General features: G+C 44.7%; 1 protein-coding gene across 23 annotated transcripts in view; it reads left to right on the forward strand.

Moving 5' to 3' along the window:
* Nucleotides 1–17,849, forward strand: part of caska (calcium/calmodulin-dependent serine protein kinase a) — a 119,031-nt gene extending 101,182 nt beyond the window's left edge. For 4 of the 23 annotated variants that reach the window (XM_086144880.1, XM_086144884.1, XM_086144883.1 and 1 more), the window contains 15 exons: nucleotides 1,930–2,118; nucleotides 2,201–2,279; nucleotides 3,376–3,461; nucleotides 3,600–3,668; nucleotides 6,410–6,478; nucleotides 7,231–7,266; nucleotides 7,386–7,403; nucleotides 9,492–9,533; nucleotides 10,081–10,277; nucleotides 10,410–10,525; nucleotides 13,994–14,074; nucleotides 14,168–14,248; nucleotides 14,973–15,175; nucleotides 15,258–15,341; nucleotides 16,349–17,849. In XM_086144880.1, the coding sequence (XP_086001006.1) occupies nucleotides 1,930–2,118; nucleotides 2,201–2,279; nucleotides 3,376–3,461; nucleotides 3,600–3,668; nucleotides 6,410–6,478; nucleotides 7,231–7,266; nucleotides 7,386–7,403; nucleotides 9,492–9,533; nucleotides 10,081–10,277; nucleotides 10,410–10,525; nucleotides 13,994–14,074; nucleotides 14,168–14,248; nucleotides 14,973–15,175; nucleotides 15,258–15,341; nucleotides 16,349–16,525 (1,527 nt within the window). In that variant the 3' untranslated portion in view covers nucleotides 16,526–17,849. Of the gene's footprint in view, nucleotides 1–1,929; nucleotides 2,119–2,200; nucleotides 2,280–3,375; nucleotides 3,462–3,599; nucleotides 3,669–6,409; nucleotides 6,479–7,230; nucleotides 7,267–7,385; nucleotides 7,404–9,491; nucleotides 9,534–10,080; nucleotides 10,278–10,409; nucleotides 10,526–13,993; nucleotides 14,075–14,167; nucleotides 14,249–14,972; nucleotides 15,176–15,257; nucleotides 15,342–15,905; nucleotides 15,933–16,348 lie in introns of all 23 variants that reach the window. The other 19 variants (XM_086144886.1, XM_086144892.1, XM_086144894.1 and 16 more) reach the window with 13 other exon arrangements.
* The last annotated feature ends 1,416 nt before the right edge of the window (nucleotides 17,850–19,265 follow it).

Below are 19,265 nucleotides of genomic sequence, written 5' to 3' on the forward strand. Positions count from 1 at the left end.
TTCAGTTGAGATACTGTTTCCTTTTTATACTGTTTATTTTGTCTTGTGGTCTTTTTGATTTTCATTTCACCGCTATTTGGTTTTGCTTTCTCATACGCCGTCAAGCACACCCGCAGTGCATGGAGGGATTAGTTAACCCCTAACCCAGTCCTCATTAGGGCACAGTCAGTCACCCTCACACAAAAAAACCCGAACGTCCTCTGCATCTTGGAACAGAGAGGGGCTCTTTGGCAACTTATGTAGTTTGACATCGGAGTCGGTGAAGCCGCCGTTGCCTTCATGTCTCCGCCTCGCTGATCTGGGCTTCTTCCTCAGCTGGATGAGTTTGTTTTCGTGTGAAATGCTGGGAGAAAAGACAGCGATTGCCGTCTTTTCAAGTTGAGGCCGGTTTGTTTAAGTGCCACTCAAAGGCATCTGCGGTTGTCAGAAGAATCAAACACTCCGCTAACAGATAGGAACTGCAGACTCAGAGCTCGTGTGGAAAAAGAGGGAATACCTTCAACTTTAGAAGAGCAAAGGTTCAAATGAAGCCGTGGTGTAAATCCCTCCCACTGCTTATTGGTCAGACTGAAGATCAAAGCTTTAACCGAAATAGTTTTGAATGATGGGTTCAAATTGCATCTCTGCACCCCACCGGCATTCTCGAATTAAATGTTTTTGAGTTGAGTTCTCCCACTGTGAGGCAAGCCAGAAAAACAGTGCAGGCGGAGAATGTAGAATATTATCCATTGAAGTCTTCTCTCTCCATTAAGCAAACCTATTCAGGACAGTAGACTTGGTATCCGCAACACAGCGTAGCACATTGTTTTGCAAAAAAAAAAAAAAAATGAAGGCAGTGTGAAATGAGGCAGATTTTAATTGCGCACCGCCACAAAATGAAGCAGCTTTTCCGTTTCCAGTAGGAATTGTGTCAGATAGCCTGGCAGCAGCAGTACACAAGTTGAACCCAATTATACAGCTTTACTGGCATTACCCTTTATGATTATATGCCCTCCCACTCGCTGCAGTCTGCTACTTGTTTTTCCCATCAAATTACATAAACAAGGATAAAAACAATCAGCACTTTCTGAATGAGAGGTCAGTCTTATCCTCTCTCTCTAAATGGCATATTAGATTTCACAGGCTGTGAATATGAATCATCTTGTTCCTCTTTGAGATTAGCAGGAGGCAAAATCTGGGCCATGGCAAATGCTAAACAGTTTTAATTGACCCCATTTTCTTAAGGCATGAAAATGCCCGTCAGATGTAGTCTGAATCTATTTATGATTTTTAGCCCGATTGCATTTACGTGTGGTATTTTTCTGCGTGTCCATTCAAAGAAACTTTCGCTGGCTCTTTTGCTCGAGGGTCAAAACAAACACAACGGGAAACACTAAAAAGAAGCTCTCCTCTCCAGCCTCAAACTCGAGTCCACTGCAGAACCCTCACGGGTGCGAAGCGATTTCCGATCAGTCGACAGTTAAACTCATGTGACGTCATTTTGGTTTATATATTGACAATCCGATTGCTCGGCGGGGTCACAATTCACCGACCATCGGAAGCACCATCTGTCTCTAGCGTTATTCAGGTGCATTTATTCTTGTGCCGTCGTGTCCTCAAGGGCCATCTGATTCTATCCATCTAGCTGAAATTCATTTTCCAAGAAAGTCATCGTATTTCTGGTTAATCCTTTCAAAATACGCTCCACCAATGCACTGTCTGTTTATCAGATTGAATTATTTCAGATTAGATGGGCAAATATCTTCAGTAGAGACAAAGCCAAAGACGTTTTGTTTTGTTTTCTTTTGTTTTGTTTTGTTTTGTTTTGTTTTGTTCTGTTTTGTTTATTCAACCCTTTTTATTGGGTATGTTTGAAAAATCGTTGGCACTCATTGCAGTCTTAAATATTTGTCCCCTCTCTAAACCTATGCATGCATGTGCTACCTGCAGGCCCTGCTGCAGGCCCACGACGTGGTGGCCCACGAGGTTTACAGTGACGAGGCCCTAAGAGTGACGCCTCCACCCACCTCGCCCTATCTGAACGGGGACTCTCCGGAAAGCACCAACGGAGACATGGACCTGGAAAATGTCACCCGAGTCCGTCTGGTTCAGTTCCAGAAGAACACAGATGAGCCCATGGTACATTTCCACTCACCGAACCGTCTTAACAGACCTGTCACACTCTTGTCACTCACTGTCCCTGGTTTGTCGGTGGATGCAGGGAATTACGCTGAAGATGAACGACTCCAACCACTGTATCGTGGCGAGGATAATGCACGGGGGGATGATTCACAGACAAGGTACACATTTCTGTCTCACAACTACCATTTGCTTCTCACTATGGATTTATTACACTCTCTCCCTCCTCCTAGAGCTCAGAAACCTTTGTCCGTAGATGTCCGATGAAGTTGAATGTTACAATATTGCCTGTCTGATCATATCGAGATCCATCCTTTTTGTACCCCGTTATCTAGAAAATTGTCTTAGAGCACCCGCATTTAGACGGGGTAACGTACATTCAAAGACCAATCAAGGCTGGTATCACAGAAACCTGCTAAAAGCATTTGCCTGAGTATCATCATGGGTTTCGAGACATTCATCTGCCGCTAAGAGAGATGTGAGCTCTGATCATTGTTGTCACAAAAAACTGAAACCCACTCAAAATAATCAGTTTTGTAGTGTTAAAAATACCTCAGTGTCATTTGAAAAAATATATATATCTGACTAGGGTATCTGCACTTTTATGGAACAACATAATTTAAATTTATTATGGTACTTTTATCTATTAAAAACAAAGGTGGCATGTGGTTTCAGCTAATCTTGTATGAATAAACTTAAATCAACCATTTATTCTTTACTTAGGATAGAGTTTTCAACACAAACAGGTCTCGGGGCGTTCTTTTATGTATTTCTGCTGCATTGCTCTGTTATGCTTAAAGCCGGCCGCAGCATTGTGCAATCGTCTGGTGAGCCACAAAAAGTGGAATTATGACTGTTGTGTTAGCAAAAACTCCTGCTTCATGGCAAGCAGGGTGCAGTGCAGACAGAGGCCTTCCTGTGTGGAGCTCACATGATCTCCCTGTTGTTTTCTCGGAGTTCTCCGTCATTAGGATAAATGAGACTCCTAGATTGTCTGAACGCGTGGACGAGAAAGGAAACCGTTCTCTAACTCTGAATGCGGCTCTGTGATGGACAACTTGAAATCCCGCCTCTCGCTCAACTTCGGCTGAGATTGGCTGTAGTCCCCAAACACCCTGAGTGCAGGAAAAACAATGCCACTGAATGAATGTAGTAAATGGCCATGAAGGCTAATAAAAGATAAAGTGGGCCCAGAAGAGGAATACTTTGAACTACTTATTTTCTCCGTGTCTGTGCGTTTCGCTTGTTTTGTTACAGGAACGCTGCATGTAGGCGATGAGATCAGGGAGATCAATGGAATCAGTGTGGCTAACCAGACTGTTGAGCAGCTACAGAAGATGCTGGTGAGTGTATGATTATAACAAAGTGGTTTTCACCGTGTCTGCATCACTGTTGTTCCATCATATGGCCTAAGCTGACCCTAAGATTAGATTCACGCCTTTATATCTTGTGTGTGTGTGTGTGTGTGTGTGTGTCTGCAGAGGGAGATGCGAGGCAGCATTACCTTCAAAATAGTTCCAAGTTATCGGACACAGGGCTCCTCGTGTGAGGTAACGCCTCTCGCTGTGCGCCTCTCCACTTTGAATTTCTGAATGTCATCTCCCGGTGTGGTTACTAACTGCTAACCTTGTGTGTGTGCGTGGGTGATTTGAATCTTCTTATATGGGGTTACTGTGCGTGTTCTGCGAATGTATTTTTTGCTACGTTGGATTTTCAGCACACCAATTTTACAACCAAGATACCGGAACTCCCTCTGACCCTTCTTATGGTAACGTGCCCCACCTCTGTGTGATCGTGGCTTAAAACCGACCGAAGATCGACCACCTATCGGCATACTGGCAAAAAAAATATTTTTAAAAAATGCCTTTAATTCAACCCGCGCCACAGTCGATGCCAAAATCCCAGTAAACATACACTCGCTGTCCACCTCAGTAGACAGTGAATACTCTGTAAAGTCTCTACAACAGTGTCGCCATCAAATCTAGCCCGCCAAAGCTTGTATTTTAACAGCATGGCTTAAAGGTACTGAAGTCACAGTTCGCTGCGGTCCGGTCCTAGATCGCATTAAAATCCCCTCACACATGCTGATTGACGTATATGTTTTAGATCTTCTTAATATGGCCCAATTTTAGAGAGATGTAACAGCAAGGGGGATATAAATAGGAGCACATTTAACGTTGTGTGAAAGCCACAATGGTGTGTAAGATCACACACTGGGGTGCCATTGCATCAGCGTTATTCATTTCTATGTCGATAATGCTATAATGTTACCCAAGTGTCGACAGCGGTATTGCAGAATACCGGTTTTGAAAGAGACTGGAAAGAAGCTTTCGATATTTCCCCCCATCTTGTGTTTGTAAATGAGGTTACTACAACTTTAGAAACACCCGTTCATTCGGATGAATTCCAATGCCAGCCAGAAACTGCAAGAGGCAGGTAGCTAAGAAAATATCTCTTGTTTTTGCAAAAATGAACTTTAATATTGTGACATCTGACTTTCTGTCTGAGCCATTCGATTGGATGTCATGAGCATCTACAAATGAGCACAACCAAAGGGCTCATGAGCAGCCTCAGAAACATGTGTCCAGTTAGATCTGTGCTATCGCTATTTTCAGCTTATTGTGGATCAAATCACAATGTTCGCTAAAAAGAAAAAGAGATACCCGGCGAAGCAGGTTTCTGCAGCATAAGGGAGCCAAGGAGTGTCCTTTTTTAGTCACTCTCACATAAGCTCCGAGCAGCATTGTTGTCAGGGGTGCAGGCAGGTCTTTTCTGCAGGAAAGCGCAGATAAACAGTGCTCATCACCAGGGGAGCTGCTGAACAGTGTCAGCATTTATCAGCTAAACAGACTCGTAGTTCCTTTAACGGCTGTTTGAGCCCAAAACCAAGCTTGATGGTGAGTGATTGTCATACATTTGTCAGGTGGTCACATGTCTAACCGAATGCAGTGGTTGAACGTGCTAAATGTAGAAGTATGCAACTGTTTACATCTGCATGTTATATGTTGACAGTATCATGTTTACCAGTTAGTCATCCACCTCAGAGCAGCAAATACATCAATTTGTAGCACATTGTATAGAAATTTGATGAGACCTCTAGAATATTCAATGTTATCTATATTTTATTTTATTGGTGGTTACTGTTTTGTGTCCCCTGGGAGCCACCAGCTGTTGATACAGGTGTGTCACACACACTGCCTCACTAGTTCTGCCCACAAACTGTATGAAAAACTTAAGTAATTGTCCTCTGTTTTTTTTAGTGTGTGCAGAAGCTAGACTTCATAGATATAATTCAGCCGAAGCATAATTTAAATGGCCCTCTAAAATGGTTGTTTAGATAGTATCAGCTTAGTGGCTATTGTGGTGATGTGGGTCTTCGATAAAACTTGTCCTTCTGCATATAGTTCTATTAGAAATTGTGGGGAAAATTTGACATGGAAAGTCATTTAAGCGGAAAAAAAAGTCACTGATGTGCCTCAAGATGAAATGTCTTATTTAAACCCTGTATCTAAAAATCAATTCAAAAAGGCATGACAACCAAAGAAATGAAGCTATAATCAGGGTAATTGTGGTTGTTCGGGCTGAAGCATCAAATAACCATAAGATACACAGAAGAGCACAGAATCTCTCACGCAAACCATAGATTTTATTCATTATCGACAGTAAAACCTGCATCCTTCGCCAGCTTATTTCAGAGATTGTCAAATTAAATCTGAATTATTATTTCACACTCAGTAATTTCACTTGTCATTTCTCATTGTTGTCATTCAGAAGCTCTTGTCTCTTTTATTGTATTAATTTAGATGGTGGAAATATCTTTTCTTTTGTGTTTCCTTTATTTATTTCTTTTTTTCACTTTCAATTTTCATCCCTTACAGAGATGTGTGGGTCCACATACACACACACACACACACACACACGTACATATTTGTTATTGTTTTTATGTTTACTGTTGTTTGTTAGCGCCACACAAAGCCTTAGTTTTTTACTATAATTTTATATCACTTCTTGCCGCTTTGAGCTCAAAGATGCTCCCAGAGCTCGGGGTCGGCGATGCTTAAATATCTGGTGTCACCCTACCGCCCCCCTGTGGTCACGTAAGGACGTGCACGATGTCTCATTATTGGACGATGCATTTCGATGCATCGGTCTCCTTTAAGCGAGTCTCTTCAGTTCTGTCCCATCACCCGCCCAGTAATATCAGCCTGCGTATGTGTGTATGCGCGCGTGCAAGTGTGTGTGTGTGTGTGTGTGAAGGCTGCGCTCTGCTGACCTGTGTGTCTTATTTCAGAAAGACTCCCCCACCACCTCCAGGCAGTCCCCTGCCAATGGCCACTCCAGCATTAACAGTTCTATCTTGGTAAGGACCCCATCCCTTCCCCAACTAAGGAACGAAAACAAACTCCTTTCTCCCCGCAGACAGACCTGCAGTCATTTCTGTCTCTACTTTTGGTGCCTCTCATTTATCATGTTGTTTCTGAATGTCCATCTATTAGTCGAAGCGTGTCTCCGTTCATCTCGAGATGTGATCGTTTCTGTCGATTTTTTTTTTTTTTTTTTTTTTTTCAACTTGTGGTTATTGTAGCAGTAGAAATAGCAGTAGGTGGGTTCTAGAGCAGATCCCCTCGCCAGTCCCGTCAGTCCCGTTTCATTCCCCCCTGTTTAATCAGTTTGATCGGCCCCAGTGTCCGATATCTCAGTTAACAAATTGGTGTGCCCGGTCGAGCCTGTTGCGTGCTGCGCCGCAGTGCTGACGCCGCACTCTGGGCCTCCTGCGGTCACGATCGCGCAGGAGACGCCGCGCTCGCTGCAAACGCAATAAAGCTAATCTGCAACTCTTCACCAGACACTGATCACGCTGATGCTGCAACCGCTTTGCTTACTCCCATCTTTGCTTGGTTTGCTCAGCAGGCAGGTCTGCTTTAACCAATGAGAGTTTGTCTGTTTCTCTTTCTTTCTATTGTTTTTGTAAGAATGGTAGCTTGATTGCAGGTGGTCATGCATGCCTGGTGTGTTTCTCATTTTCTGTAAAGGATGCCTTGCTGTTTGTATTTGTTTGTTGAATATCTTTGAATCGTGTCTCTCCACTATGCCAATGGCCGATTCCCACAGGATCTTCCGTCCACCCTTCAGCCCAAGGGACGTCAGGTGAATAAAAAGCACTCGCTCGCCCCGATTTAACACTCACTCTTTAAACACTTGCATCCCTCCCCTGATTGAAAAGTGTCTCAACTTTTTTTTTCTCCTCCTCTGTTCTGCTTCAAAAGCCCATTCGGCAAGCTGAGGTCAGGAAATATGTGTGTCATATAATGTTAGTGGGGTTGATTTTCTACATAGATGTTTCACTGACTGATCCCCAAGAGCTCTCATATGATGTGAACAGCTGAGGTAGGACATCTTGGAAGGCGTATAAATTGATGAATGAATAATTGATTTGGTTTTCAGTGAATTAAATACATTATTGAGTTCAAAATACTGTCCATTCAATTAAAAGCGGGCTGCAGCTGTTCGCTTCAACCGCATTGGTTGCATGTATAGGAAAATTCAATTTGATTGATTTGGAGAACATAAATCGTCCCTTTTAAGACTCTTAACAGGGCGGTAGTGAAACTGCCCATCTGTGTATGACCCATTGAAGCATGAAAAAAAACAACTAGAGATCCAGACCTGCAGTGTCACAAACAAACACAAACATCTTCATCACCCCCCCGCTGTTCTCCCCAACACCCACACCTGCACTTCGGTCTCATTAGAACGGAAAAGAATTTAGAAATCCCTGCAGTGGTGACTTGGTACTGGACGTCCTCAGGGAGACCTGGAAGCTTTGAATCAACACGCTGATCCTATTTGCGTGCGCAGTCAGTTAGATCCAAGCCTAAAATGCTGGATTGTATTCAATTGCCATTCGTTGCCAATATGCATGCCAGTCAGTCCATTTTCAAAATTTATTAGAACCGGTTCCAGATAGAACTGAGGACCAGGCAAACAAATAGAGGGAACTTAGGCAGCTGGACATTGATAAATAACATCTCAAGCTGCGGCATACTATGTTTTAGAGCTGATAGCACCTTGACTCAAGCCATGATTCTAGTACTGCGAATTCACGATTTACTTCTAATTCAATCGACTGCTTGGACCGTCAAAAATATCTTCTGTGTAATAATAAATGCCTAAAATTGTCGTTCAGTTTCGTCGCACAAGACATCAGTGTTTTTCCAGAATTTACACACCGCAGTCATTTGATAATCTGCATAATTTGTGAATAATTCTATCATCCAGCTAAGTGTCTTCTTGGAAAGAGACATATTGACTGGCAGCCATAGAGCGGGCGCACACTGCATCCCACCAGTAACCCCGTACTATCCATTGAATAGTTCCGAGTGGCCGCCGCTGCTGTCACGGCGACGGCACAAAAAACTGTTTGTGTGGTATTTATGGCACAGGCATTGTGAAACCCCACACAGCCTGGAGGTCAGTCACTGATCCTGGGTCAGATCTGCGTTTTCATATGCCGTCAGTCTGCTTGGAGGGTCAGCTGCAGAGCTCTGGGCCCTCCAGACCTCTCGATGGTCATCTCATCCCATCACGATGCCGAAGGAGTTCATTTTGTTTTCACATCAGTGCACCTCTCTAACACCTCTAATTTCCCCTGAGGAAACCCCCCGGCAGACGCCCCCCCAGGCATAACCGCTTCATGTTTTCTAATGAGGTCCCAGTACAGGACACGCAGCAGCGACAGTCCTCTGATCATCCAGCAGAGGACAGTATACCCGTCAACACGCCTTTTTGGTCGAAACTTCTGCAGTCCCATCGAATTCAATCGTTGTCAAAGGAGTCGGCAGAGCCACTATAATGTCGACATTAGTTTGTGGAATACCGGGTTCGACGCCCCAAATTTAGATATCGGCTTGCGCCGTCTTTTATCTTTTTAGATGAAGGTTGGAACAAGCTCGGCCGATCATCTGCTTACTTTTCATAATCCTTTGCGAAGCATTTTTTTAAGCCTATTTCAAAACTGAACACGATGTACCGTGGAGGACTTGAAACTGGGACTAAAATGTCGCTGGGAAAACATGAACGTAGCAATGAATCTTGCCCCCCAACTGGCCATCAGAGAGAATGCAGTTTAATTCACTTCTCCATTAACTTCATAGCCATTTCCGTTATACAGTCAATGATTACACACAAGTTTAGTCATTTGCTAAACAATCCGTATTTTGATGGACATTTTCCCCAAACTTGTCCCGTCTCACCACCACCACCACCACCACCACCCTTCCTCCCCTTCGCCTACTAAATAGGTAGCCGTGCTTCTGTAAAGCCATTCCATAGCTGCTTTGTTGCATGATGTTTGTGATGCTTTCAAATCCTAGATTGTATCCAGACCTCCAATCAAGGACAAAATGTCTGTAAAGGTAAGAGACAGCCCACGTACTCCGCACCCCACCCCCAGTAAAGAGTTGAAAGTGCAATAGATAGATGTTCTGTGTTGGAAACAGCGGTCATGTTGTGTACGTAGAAAAACAACAGCCAATGGCCACGTGGTTCAGAATAGAAGAGATAATAACTGATGTTTTGATTCAAAGGTTGTTTTAACAATGCCTGTGCCATAATGACCAGTGTTGGGAGGATCATTATTTACCCGGTAGGGTCGCTATGGATCTCACTGGAAATAATCCCTCCTTGGAAACCAGTTTCTAACCTGGCAACCTCTGCAATGCCCTCAAACCCCACGATAGTTCACTATTCATCAAAACATGCCTGGCAAAGCACAATGGCCTCTTTTCCGCCTGTCCCTTGTCTTTCCTTTTCCAGTCACTCGCTCTTTCCTCAGTTCTCTCAGGAACACCTCAACCTTTTTTTTTTTTTTTTTTCTTAAAATCCCCACCGGATTTTCTCCATCATACCCGTCGGCGAGCTCACCCCCAGAACCTCTGTGCTTCCCCCCCCGCCCCCCTCTAGATTTATGTGAGGGCTCAGTTTGAATACGACCCATCCAAAGATGAGCTCATCCCCTGCAAGGAGGCTGGCATTCGTTTTCGCGTCGGTGACATCATCCAGATCATCTCCAAGGATGACCACAACTGGTGGCAGGGGAAGCTGGAGAACACAAAAAATGGCACAGCAGGCCTCATCCCCTCCCCGGAGCTGCAGGAGTGGTGAGATCAAATGGCCAAAGACGATGGCTACGGACACAAATGACCGAGCTACTTGTGGCCCGGATCTACCACAGGTCACTCCAAAAAAAAAAGTCCCAACGTTGCACATTTGTTTTTGTTTTCATGCTGCAGGCGTGTGGCTTGTATTGCCATGGAGAAGACCAAGCAGGAGCAGCAGGCCAGCTGTACCTGGTTCGGCAAGAAAAAGAAGCAGTACAAAGACAAGTATTTGGCAAAGCACAACGCAGGTACGGAAAACGGACGTTCGTAATCGACCGCATGCGTACACAAAGACGACATATCTGTGTTTGTCCAATGCATTATCCCCTACATACGTGCACGCACCCGTGATGTGTGTTAGCATGTGGGCTTGTGACCATCCATCTGTTTGTGTTGGTGGAACTTCTATGTAACAGGATGCTGTAGATTGAATTTCCAGCTGCAGAGTCACAGCCAAGAAACACAGAAGTTGCCAGCAAAGCAGAAACTTTATCTGTGCACAGCACTTCCCAGGATCCAGACCTCACATTTGAGCCAGAAAAATCTTTGGCTTTTTTTTTTTTTTTTTTTTTTTTTTTTAAGTCAAGGTTCTAAATTCCAAGGCTGAGGAAGGAAGGTAGTTCGGCTGTTACGGCTAACTTCAGAAAGATGCAGAAGTAGCAGGAGCAGAAGATGCATTAAACCTCATCCGGTCGCTGACTCACTACTCAAATATCACTGTCATGTGTTTGTGTGCGAAGCGGCGGGTGCAGGTTTTATGAGCGGAAAAGTCATCATCGCATGTGTCTGCAACCAGGACTGTGCCTGTTAAATTAGCACAGGAGACAGAAAAGGTTTACTCTCAGATGGTAACTCACGGGGGGATGGAGTTGTTTTATTGACGTGCTCTTCATAAACACCCTTAACATTAAGTGTATCACTAATTTTGGATAAGATGCAAAACAAGTTTCATAGTAGTTTTGAATTAGAAGCTCCCGGTGTTTCCTCCCCTGCTGGTCACTTTGTGTAAATCGCTGCTACGGACAGACATCAGAGTCCAGAGGAGAGGGTGGGTCATAAAATCAAAAATATGGGGGTCAAGGTGTAAAATGCAATATTAGCTCTGACCCACGGATCGAAGCAGGAAGCGACGTTTAAAAATGTCTGCTGTCGACAAGATGTGAAAAGTAGTAAGCGACCTTCATGAAACCTGATGCAGTTTGCTTCAAGGAAGAACTCAAAAGTGTAGCGGTAAAACAGAAAAAACAGTTTGTCAGACACCTTTGCCCTTTCATTTGAACCATTTAAAGATTATATTGCCTCTCGAGAGCTTATCTAGAGAACAGCCCAGGTGGAGAACCACTGGAACAAGGTGGTTAAGGTGGCTGATTTTGCAGTTTGGTCAAGAGCAGGTCCTGAAGTCATCTTATCACAAAGATCCGTCGCAGATCAGGTTACATTGAACCGCACCCCACTTGTGTATGTCTACGTGCACGTGTTTGTATATACGCCACGTGATTGTGTGTGTGTGTGTGTATGTGCGTGTGTGTGTGTTTCAGACCGCACAAAATCTGTCAGTGTGTGTTAATTCCCATAAAGACACCACGCAACACAATAGTCCTTTCCTCCGAACAGCATGTGTGCATGACATCAGGGCCTTTGCCCACAGGAATGAACATCTCATCTAAAAGTAGTTGAAAATGAACACCGTTCCAGTCGTCCATCACATTTTTATTTTCCAGAAAGCAGATTTTTTAAAAATTGTCAGTTGGTCAATCAAAGAACTCCCCACCGTAGCATGTGTGCATATGGACTGAAGTGTCAACTGCGAATAAAGGCCTATTTTTATTGTGCTTAACAATGCTAACACGCTGCCGCTGCTAATGCTGATCACCAAATATTCACTCTTCCCATTTAACGTCTTGCCAAAACAACAGCCCAATGCTAGTTAAGGGGAGCTGAATGGAATTATAGGTTATAAGTCTGTATTTGAGACTCAGTTAGGATCTTTATGGGAGAGCATTCAACAGGTGGAAGTGGCCTTTTGAGTGTATTTTCAGTGATAGCAGGCAACTTTTTCTGCAGCACTACAGCACACAAGACATGTTTACTGTATCCGTCATATTTTAGGCCCTTACAGAAAGTGTGAGCGATCACAGACTCGCTCTACTTGGCTTGCGATAATGATACACGTTCTCATTAGCATCACCAGAAGTTCTGCGGAGTGTCAACATATCCTAGAACCGCAACAGCAGAAGCAGCAACAGATGATTGTGTTTCCATCTCTGTTGTTGGCAGCGTGCACTGCTGGCCTGTTGCTGTTTCTTGCTATTTGTGTGTAATGTTTTGTAATCTGCTGTTGTAACCGAACCATGTTATGACCCCTCCTGTCCATCTCTCTGGCTTTCTCCTACTGAACGACCTGTGCATGTAAGTAACACAGTGACAGCTCAGTTCCTGTAATCTCTCTCTCTCTTTTCTCTCTTTTCTTCTTCTTCTTCTTCTCCTTCTTTATCGTCTTCATCTGGCTCCTGTCACTTTAATTAGTCCTGTAGACCAAAATCAGCTGTCACTGCCCGTGTTTCACTTTTGTTTCTGCTAATAAGGTACTAAACAACAGAAGGCTGACACAAAACTGAAACCATGTAGTTTTGTGTGTGTGTGTGTGTGTGTGTGTGTGTGTGTTTAGACCCTGTGTGCTGTAATATTTGTAATATTCACCCTCCCTATAACAGAGACAGTCAATAATGTAAATCTCACTCAGGTCTCTGATATGTCTGAAGTCCTGCAGTGGGTCCAGTGTGCGTCCCAAATTCACGGCTGTTGCATCACAGACTCTTGTGACTTGTGGGTGTTATATTTCACCGGTCCGCTCACTGAGCTGCACGCCAGCTCGTTTTTCAGACGCTCAGGACACATTGTAATATAAACATTGTGAGATGTGCTCCCAAACATCCCACGGTCGACCCCGATTGTCATGGTCGGGGATTCTCAAAGACAAATATTCGGACGTCAAACAGACGACTTTAAACGGATGTAGTTTCCTCGAAATGTAAAGAAGGTTTCGGGCAAACCGGACCACGATTCTGTTTGGTCTCAATAACCATTTGTTTATTGTGACATTTCAACAGAACACTAATCTGCCCCTATTTGCCAAAAAGTACATAATAAGCCCTCTGTGACTTCCCAGTAATCAATCAATCAAGCAAGCAAACATTTTTCATGTACAGGCGTTTCAAATGATACAAGTTAAATCGAAGCTTATTGGGACTTTAAAAATCAACAGAAAAAAATGATATTTGGATTTTCAACTAATGGACTCCCCACCTGTATTCTGCTTGTTTTGTACTATAGCGGTGATCAATAAGGGGTTAGCGGCCTTTTAGCAGGCGCCGGTTAAGTCTTTTATCTCACTGAGCCGGCTCAAGTTCTGCATTCAGCTCCGGTCGGTGTCAAAAAGCCACTCGCATGACGGGAGATGTCGACTCTTCGTCTCCTCCGTTTCACCGGCGCCACCATAGAAACCGTAATCTGCTTCGCCCCGACTTCACCCCGTGCCGTAGATCCAAGAATCCCCCCTGTCTCTCTCTTTTTAGAACATAGAGCCTGGTGTGTGTGTGTGTGTGTGTGTGTGTGTGTGTGTGTGTGTGTGTGTGTGTGTGTGTGTGTGTGTGTGTGTGGGCGCCTGCTGCTCAGTTCCTGCTCACTCTTTTCTCTCCACCTCTCCCCCCCCCCAGTTTTCGACCAACTAGATCTTGTCACATACGAGGAGGTCGTCAAGCTCCCCGCTTTCAAGAGGAAAACCTTGGTTCTGCTCGGTGAGTGCAGGAAACACAGCGTGCACGTCCGCCTTCGTAATGTAACACGCCTCCCTGGCTGACTGTGTGTGTGTGTGTGTTTTCATCTTCCAGGTGCTCATGGAGTGGGTAGGAGACACATCAAGAATACACTCATCACTAAACACCCGGACAGATTCGCCTACCCCATCCCACGTAAGTTAAACATCCTGACACTTTCAAACACAAAACAGCTTCTCACAGACGTTTCAGCTGAAATATCCGATCAATCGTTTTCTGTCATCAGTTAATCACTTTTAACAGGGACGCCAGTGTTATTGAGTAACTCAAGACAGTCACTTCGTTTAGAGGGGTTAATAGAGGAGGTTGAAATTCTGCCGTCTACTTAATATTAGAAAATTGTGTTGAGCGTGAAAGGGATAGAAAGCAAGAGTGTGATAGAGACAGGGGTAGTATGAATATATTTATATTTTCTAATAATTACTGCATTACACTGCAGTTCTATACTGCATTGATTGACTTGCTCCCCAGCGTAGAATCATAACCTAACTTCTAGCAAAGGAAGAAAAACGGCAAGCACAAAAACAAATCTGTGCACCTTCATGGTCCTAATCAGATCAGATATTTAGCTATAAAATAATAAAAAAAATAAAAATAAATAAAAAATTAAATTAAATAAATAAATAAATCGAAATAAATAAATAGAAATAAATAAATAAATAAAAACATTGGGAGCTTTTGAATTAAAACTAAAAGCGTATCATATCATGATACTCATGTACTTACATGCATACTTAAAGAATACATGGTGGCACGCAGTGTTTGGAAATGTGAACTTATTTTGTCAGCAAATATCGGCGCCTGCAAGAGGAATCTTAAAACTTTGTTATAAGCTCAACCACCTCTCTGCGTCCCTCAGACACAACCAGACCTCCAAAGAAGGACGAGGAAAACGGCAAGAACTACTACTTCGTCTCCCACGACCAGATGATGCAGGACATCAGCAACAACGAGTACCTGGAGTACGGCAGCCACGAGGACGCCATGTATGGAACCCGGCTGGAGACCATTCGAAAGATCCACCAGCAGGGACTCGTGGCCATACTGGACGTGGAGCCTCAGGTGAGCGAGGGAGTGTGAAGTCGGTTTGCGTTCACCCGCACGTTTCGCCTCCACGTCGTCACTAATAAATCCCCCACGTCAGGCTCTGAAGGTTCTGCGGACGGCGGAGTTCGCGCCGTACGTCGTCTTCATCGCCGCGCCAACCATCACGCCCGGCATCGACGAGGTAGGATCCCATCTTGCTTCCTCCATTCTGTTTATTCCTTTGAATCAACAAAATCTCATCCAAAACTACTCCAACGGAGAGAAAACAAAAGATGAAAATTAAAACCAAAACTATGTTAAAACAATCCTTTATTAAATATCCTATTTACAAAAGTCAGAACAGGGAGGCCTTCCAAATGCTTTTAATGCAAATATATTCTGAATATAGTTTCTCCATTATTTTGTCTGTATGTGTGCACATCCGTGTGTGTGTGTGTGTTTTATAAAGAGCTTATGAATGCAGTTCTCCATCCCTGCGGGGAGCAGACATGCGATCACGATGCTTTGTGCTTGTGTTCTTCATGGGATGACGACTCCAGACAACTTGTTTTAAAGCGGCATCTTGGTTTCCGTCACCGCTAACGTTTTCCCATCTCGCCACCTTTGAACGGTTTATGTCGCGTGTTCCCGGCATGCAGCCCCTCTCTGTCTCCTCCTCAAATGCGTCTGCTTTGTCATTCCTCCTCCTTTTTCATTTTTTTTTTTGGCACAATCCGTGTGTTTCTTTCTTTGGCGCTGCCCTCAGATGCCTAGGTGGTGTCGCACACTGCCCGTAAGTACAACCCGACAGCATCGCGCCTGTCCAGTTGTTCTTATCATATGTGTGTGTGTGTGTGTTGTATGTGTGTAGACAGTCTTTTCTCAAGGAGTATCTCCATCCAGTAGGTGTACGTGCCTTTTAGCAGTGTGTTTTCCTACACACTTCCCCTCCTGCTGAGCAGAGCTTCCTGTGCGCTATGAAGTGGGTTGCAGGTAAACATGATAAACCCCCCCAGAGATTTGACCTCCAACCTCAAAATAAACAGACTCCAGTTGTAAATTGGCCGCCGATCACTGGACATATCAGGATAAATGACCGAAAAAGATGCGACCTCACGCGACACAGCGCACAGGGCTTTGTTTTTTTTTGTTTTTTTCTCCCTCTCCTCATGTCCAGTCTAACATGAAGCGCTCCTCCCCTTCTGGCAGGATGAGTCTCTGCAGCGGCTGCAGAAGGAGTCAGAGATCCTCCAGAAGACCTACGCTCACTACTTCGACCAGACCATCATCAACAACGAAATTGACGAGACCATCGGCCACCTTGAGGAGGCCATCGACCTGGTGTGCTCCACCAGCCAGTGGGTCCCCGTGTCCTGGGTCTACTGACCCGTTCCTCCGTTGCTCTCCTCCCTCCCCGAGCGACACCAACTCAGCCAAATTCCTCCCTTCCCAAGAATAAAAGCATCGGGAACCCCCTCCGCCCACACCGCACTCGAACCCCCCCCCCCCCCCGCCATCCCCCCTTGACGTACTGTGAAAGTGACCGCAGCATCCAACTGGAATCCTCTCAGCGCTGCACGAACACCAGCAGCGGCCAGTCAGACTCCTGCCCTAACAGACAACCAGTCATAGTGTCAAATAAAAACAGAGTAAAAAAAAAAAAAATGAATATTGTCATGTCTGTACTAGCTAGGAGGCAACATTTCTGTAGATGTTTGTTTTAAAGAGACAGTACTGTGTCCCATCTCCTCCTCGTCCTGTTGGGTGTTGTATTAAAGACACTGTTGGTGGGACTGTGAACTGAAACACACACACACACACACACACACACACACACATACTGCTGTGTTTCCTCATTGCCAGCCCAAATAATTTATTCATTCCTCTTCTTTTCTGAAGCATACAGCTGGTTTCCATCTCTTCCCTGACTCTTTGCAGCAGCAACAGCAACACCCCCCCCCCTCCCCCGACCTCCCACCTGGTACTGTCTCTTCTAAATAAATCCATAAATGTTTTAGAGATTTGAAGAGGATTTATCATGCATGTGGACATTTGCAAGCTTCCATGCTGTCAGTCAGTCAGTGTTCCTCGTGTCTCTCTGTAAACATCCAAAAAGAAAAAAAAAAATAACTAGAAACTACAACTGTTTTTCCCCCAAATATCCCAGCGGTTTGGAAGACTGATTTCCACCGGAGGAGAGATTGGCAAAAAAAAAGTGAGGAAAAAAAAAAAAAAAAAAGCAGACGGGACGCCTATGCACATCCTTTGCATTTCAGGTGACATTTCTAAATCACAGATTTCTTCAAGATCAACCATGTGGTGAGATGTGTTTGTAAAAAAAAAAAGACCAGAAAAAAAAAAAGAAAATCATTTCTTTTTGCTGTGTCGCGCTGTGCACAGAAAAAGGAACGAGTTCATGTTTTTTCTTCATTTGCCATTTCAAGAAAAATGTGATGTCCAAGAGTATTTGGTGTTTCAGTCGAGTTACAAATCGGGGAAGCATTTAATTCTGAAACTGTAAGTGTCTGTAAAGGATGCGTTTACTTTCTGCGAGGGAAGAGGAGGCAGACGCCGGGCCTGGTAGCCGTGTAAATGACAGACTGATGTACAACTGCCCTTGTGTAAATTACTCTGCGATGATACAAGTTCTTCGGTATGAACAATTTTTTAAATATATTTCCTTTTATGTGTTGGATAAAGGAATTTCGGAGTGGCCTTTTTATTCCTCCGCCCGAGGATCCACAGCACATCACTCAGATTTAAAAACACCGGCACCCCCATAATTATAAAAAAAAATTATAAAAATTAATTTTTATAATTCACGAATTATAAGTTATTTCAAGTGCAGTGAAATAGCTCATATTGTGCTGCTGTTTAGTCACTGAGAGTCAGTCTGTTCTGCTGCCTCACAGATACACGTTTATTTTACTTCTAACGAGACTAACCCATACACCTCTAAATATAGGTTTTATTCTGAGCATCCAAATATAGTATTACAAACGACCATTCTGAGTTACGGAGTAGGTCGTGGTGCAGGCGAGAAAGAAAGTGGAGCCGTGGACGAGTTTAAACTTTATTTACCAACCACGGACTGAACTTTCATGGACCATAGTAGCCCCCGACCTAAACCGCGCCCCGAGTCCTTTTGGATGAGAGACCAGGCCCCTTAGTTTCTGCTACACCGCTCCCCCGAACACCCAGAAGGGACTCCCCAAAACAAACTTGTCCCTCGGTCGAGGCAGCGAGAGGCGCCGGATGGCACTGCTGGGGTCCTGGAACGGAAACAACCTCGTCAGCCCCCCTGTGCGCTGGTTTTAGCCAATCCGCCTTGACTCGCTCCCTACGCCCGCCCATATCCGGCACTGAACATTCAACACCTGTCTCAAGAACCCGGAACGGCCCATCGTACCGGGGTTGAAGAAGCAAGCGGTGAGTATCGTGCCTCGCAGATACAAACTGAGCTGACATGAGTTCAAAAGACCATTGCGCTGAGGCCTGGAAGCCGAGAGCTGCCGGGCACAAAAGGATCCGCGTCCGGACGGGGCAGAGGAGCAGATCCGTCGGGCAAATATTCCCTCGGGACTCGTAGCGGCAGACCAAGAAGAAACTTGGCGGGCGACGCATTGGGGTCATCTTTAGGAGCTGAACGCAGCCCCAGCACGGTAAACAGACTGCCCGGTTGCCGTCCGAAAGCGCTGCCTTGAGGGACTGGTGGAACCGTTCACACAACCCATCGGCCTGAGTTTGGTTGCGGCCGTACGGTGCAGCTTCGCCCCCGATGACCCCACCAGTGCCGAACAGAGCGGCGACACAAAACTGTAAACCCTCGCCTGATGTGATGTCTGACGGGGGATGCCAGAAATAAATCAAACAAGTGACACGTGGGAGGTCGTCGTGGAAGACGGCGGGACAGCCTTCGGCCACCCGGTGCTTCGATCAACCGTGGTGTAAAACATTACATTACATTACATTGCATTTGGCAGACGCTTTTATCCAAAGCGACTTACAATAGAGGACATAGGGACTGCAAATACACTTGCAAATACACGATGCACAGGAAATGTACAGAACAGTAAGCTTGGGTTAGTGAGGGTTTTTTTGTTTTTTTTTGACAGAGACACACAAA

This window comes from Fistularia commersonii, chromosome 4 (assembly GCF_037954325.1).
Source record: "Fistularia commersonii isolate RoL2024-O1a breed Wild chromosome 4, RoL_Fcom_v1.0, whole genome shotgun sequence".
In the NCBI taxonomy this organism is placed as follows: domain Eukaryota; kingdom Metazoa; phylum Chordata; class Actinopteri; order Syngnathiformes; family Fistulariidae; genus Fistularia; species Fistularia commersonii.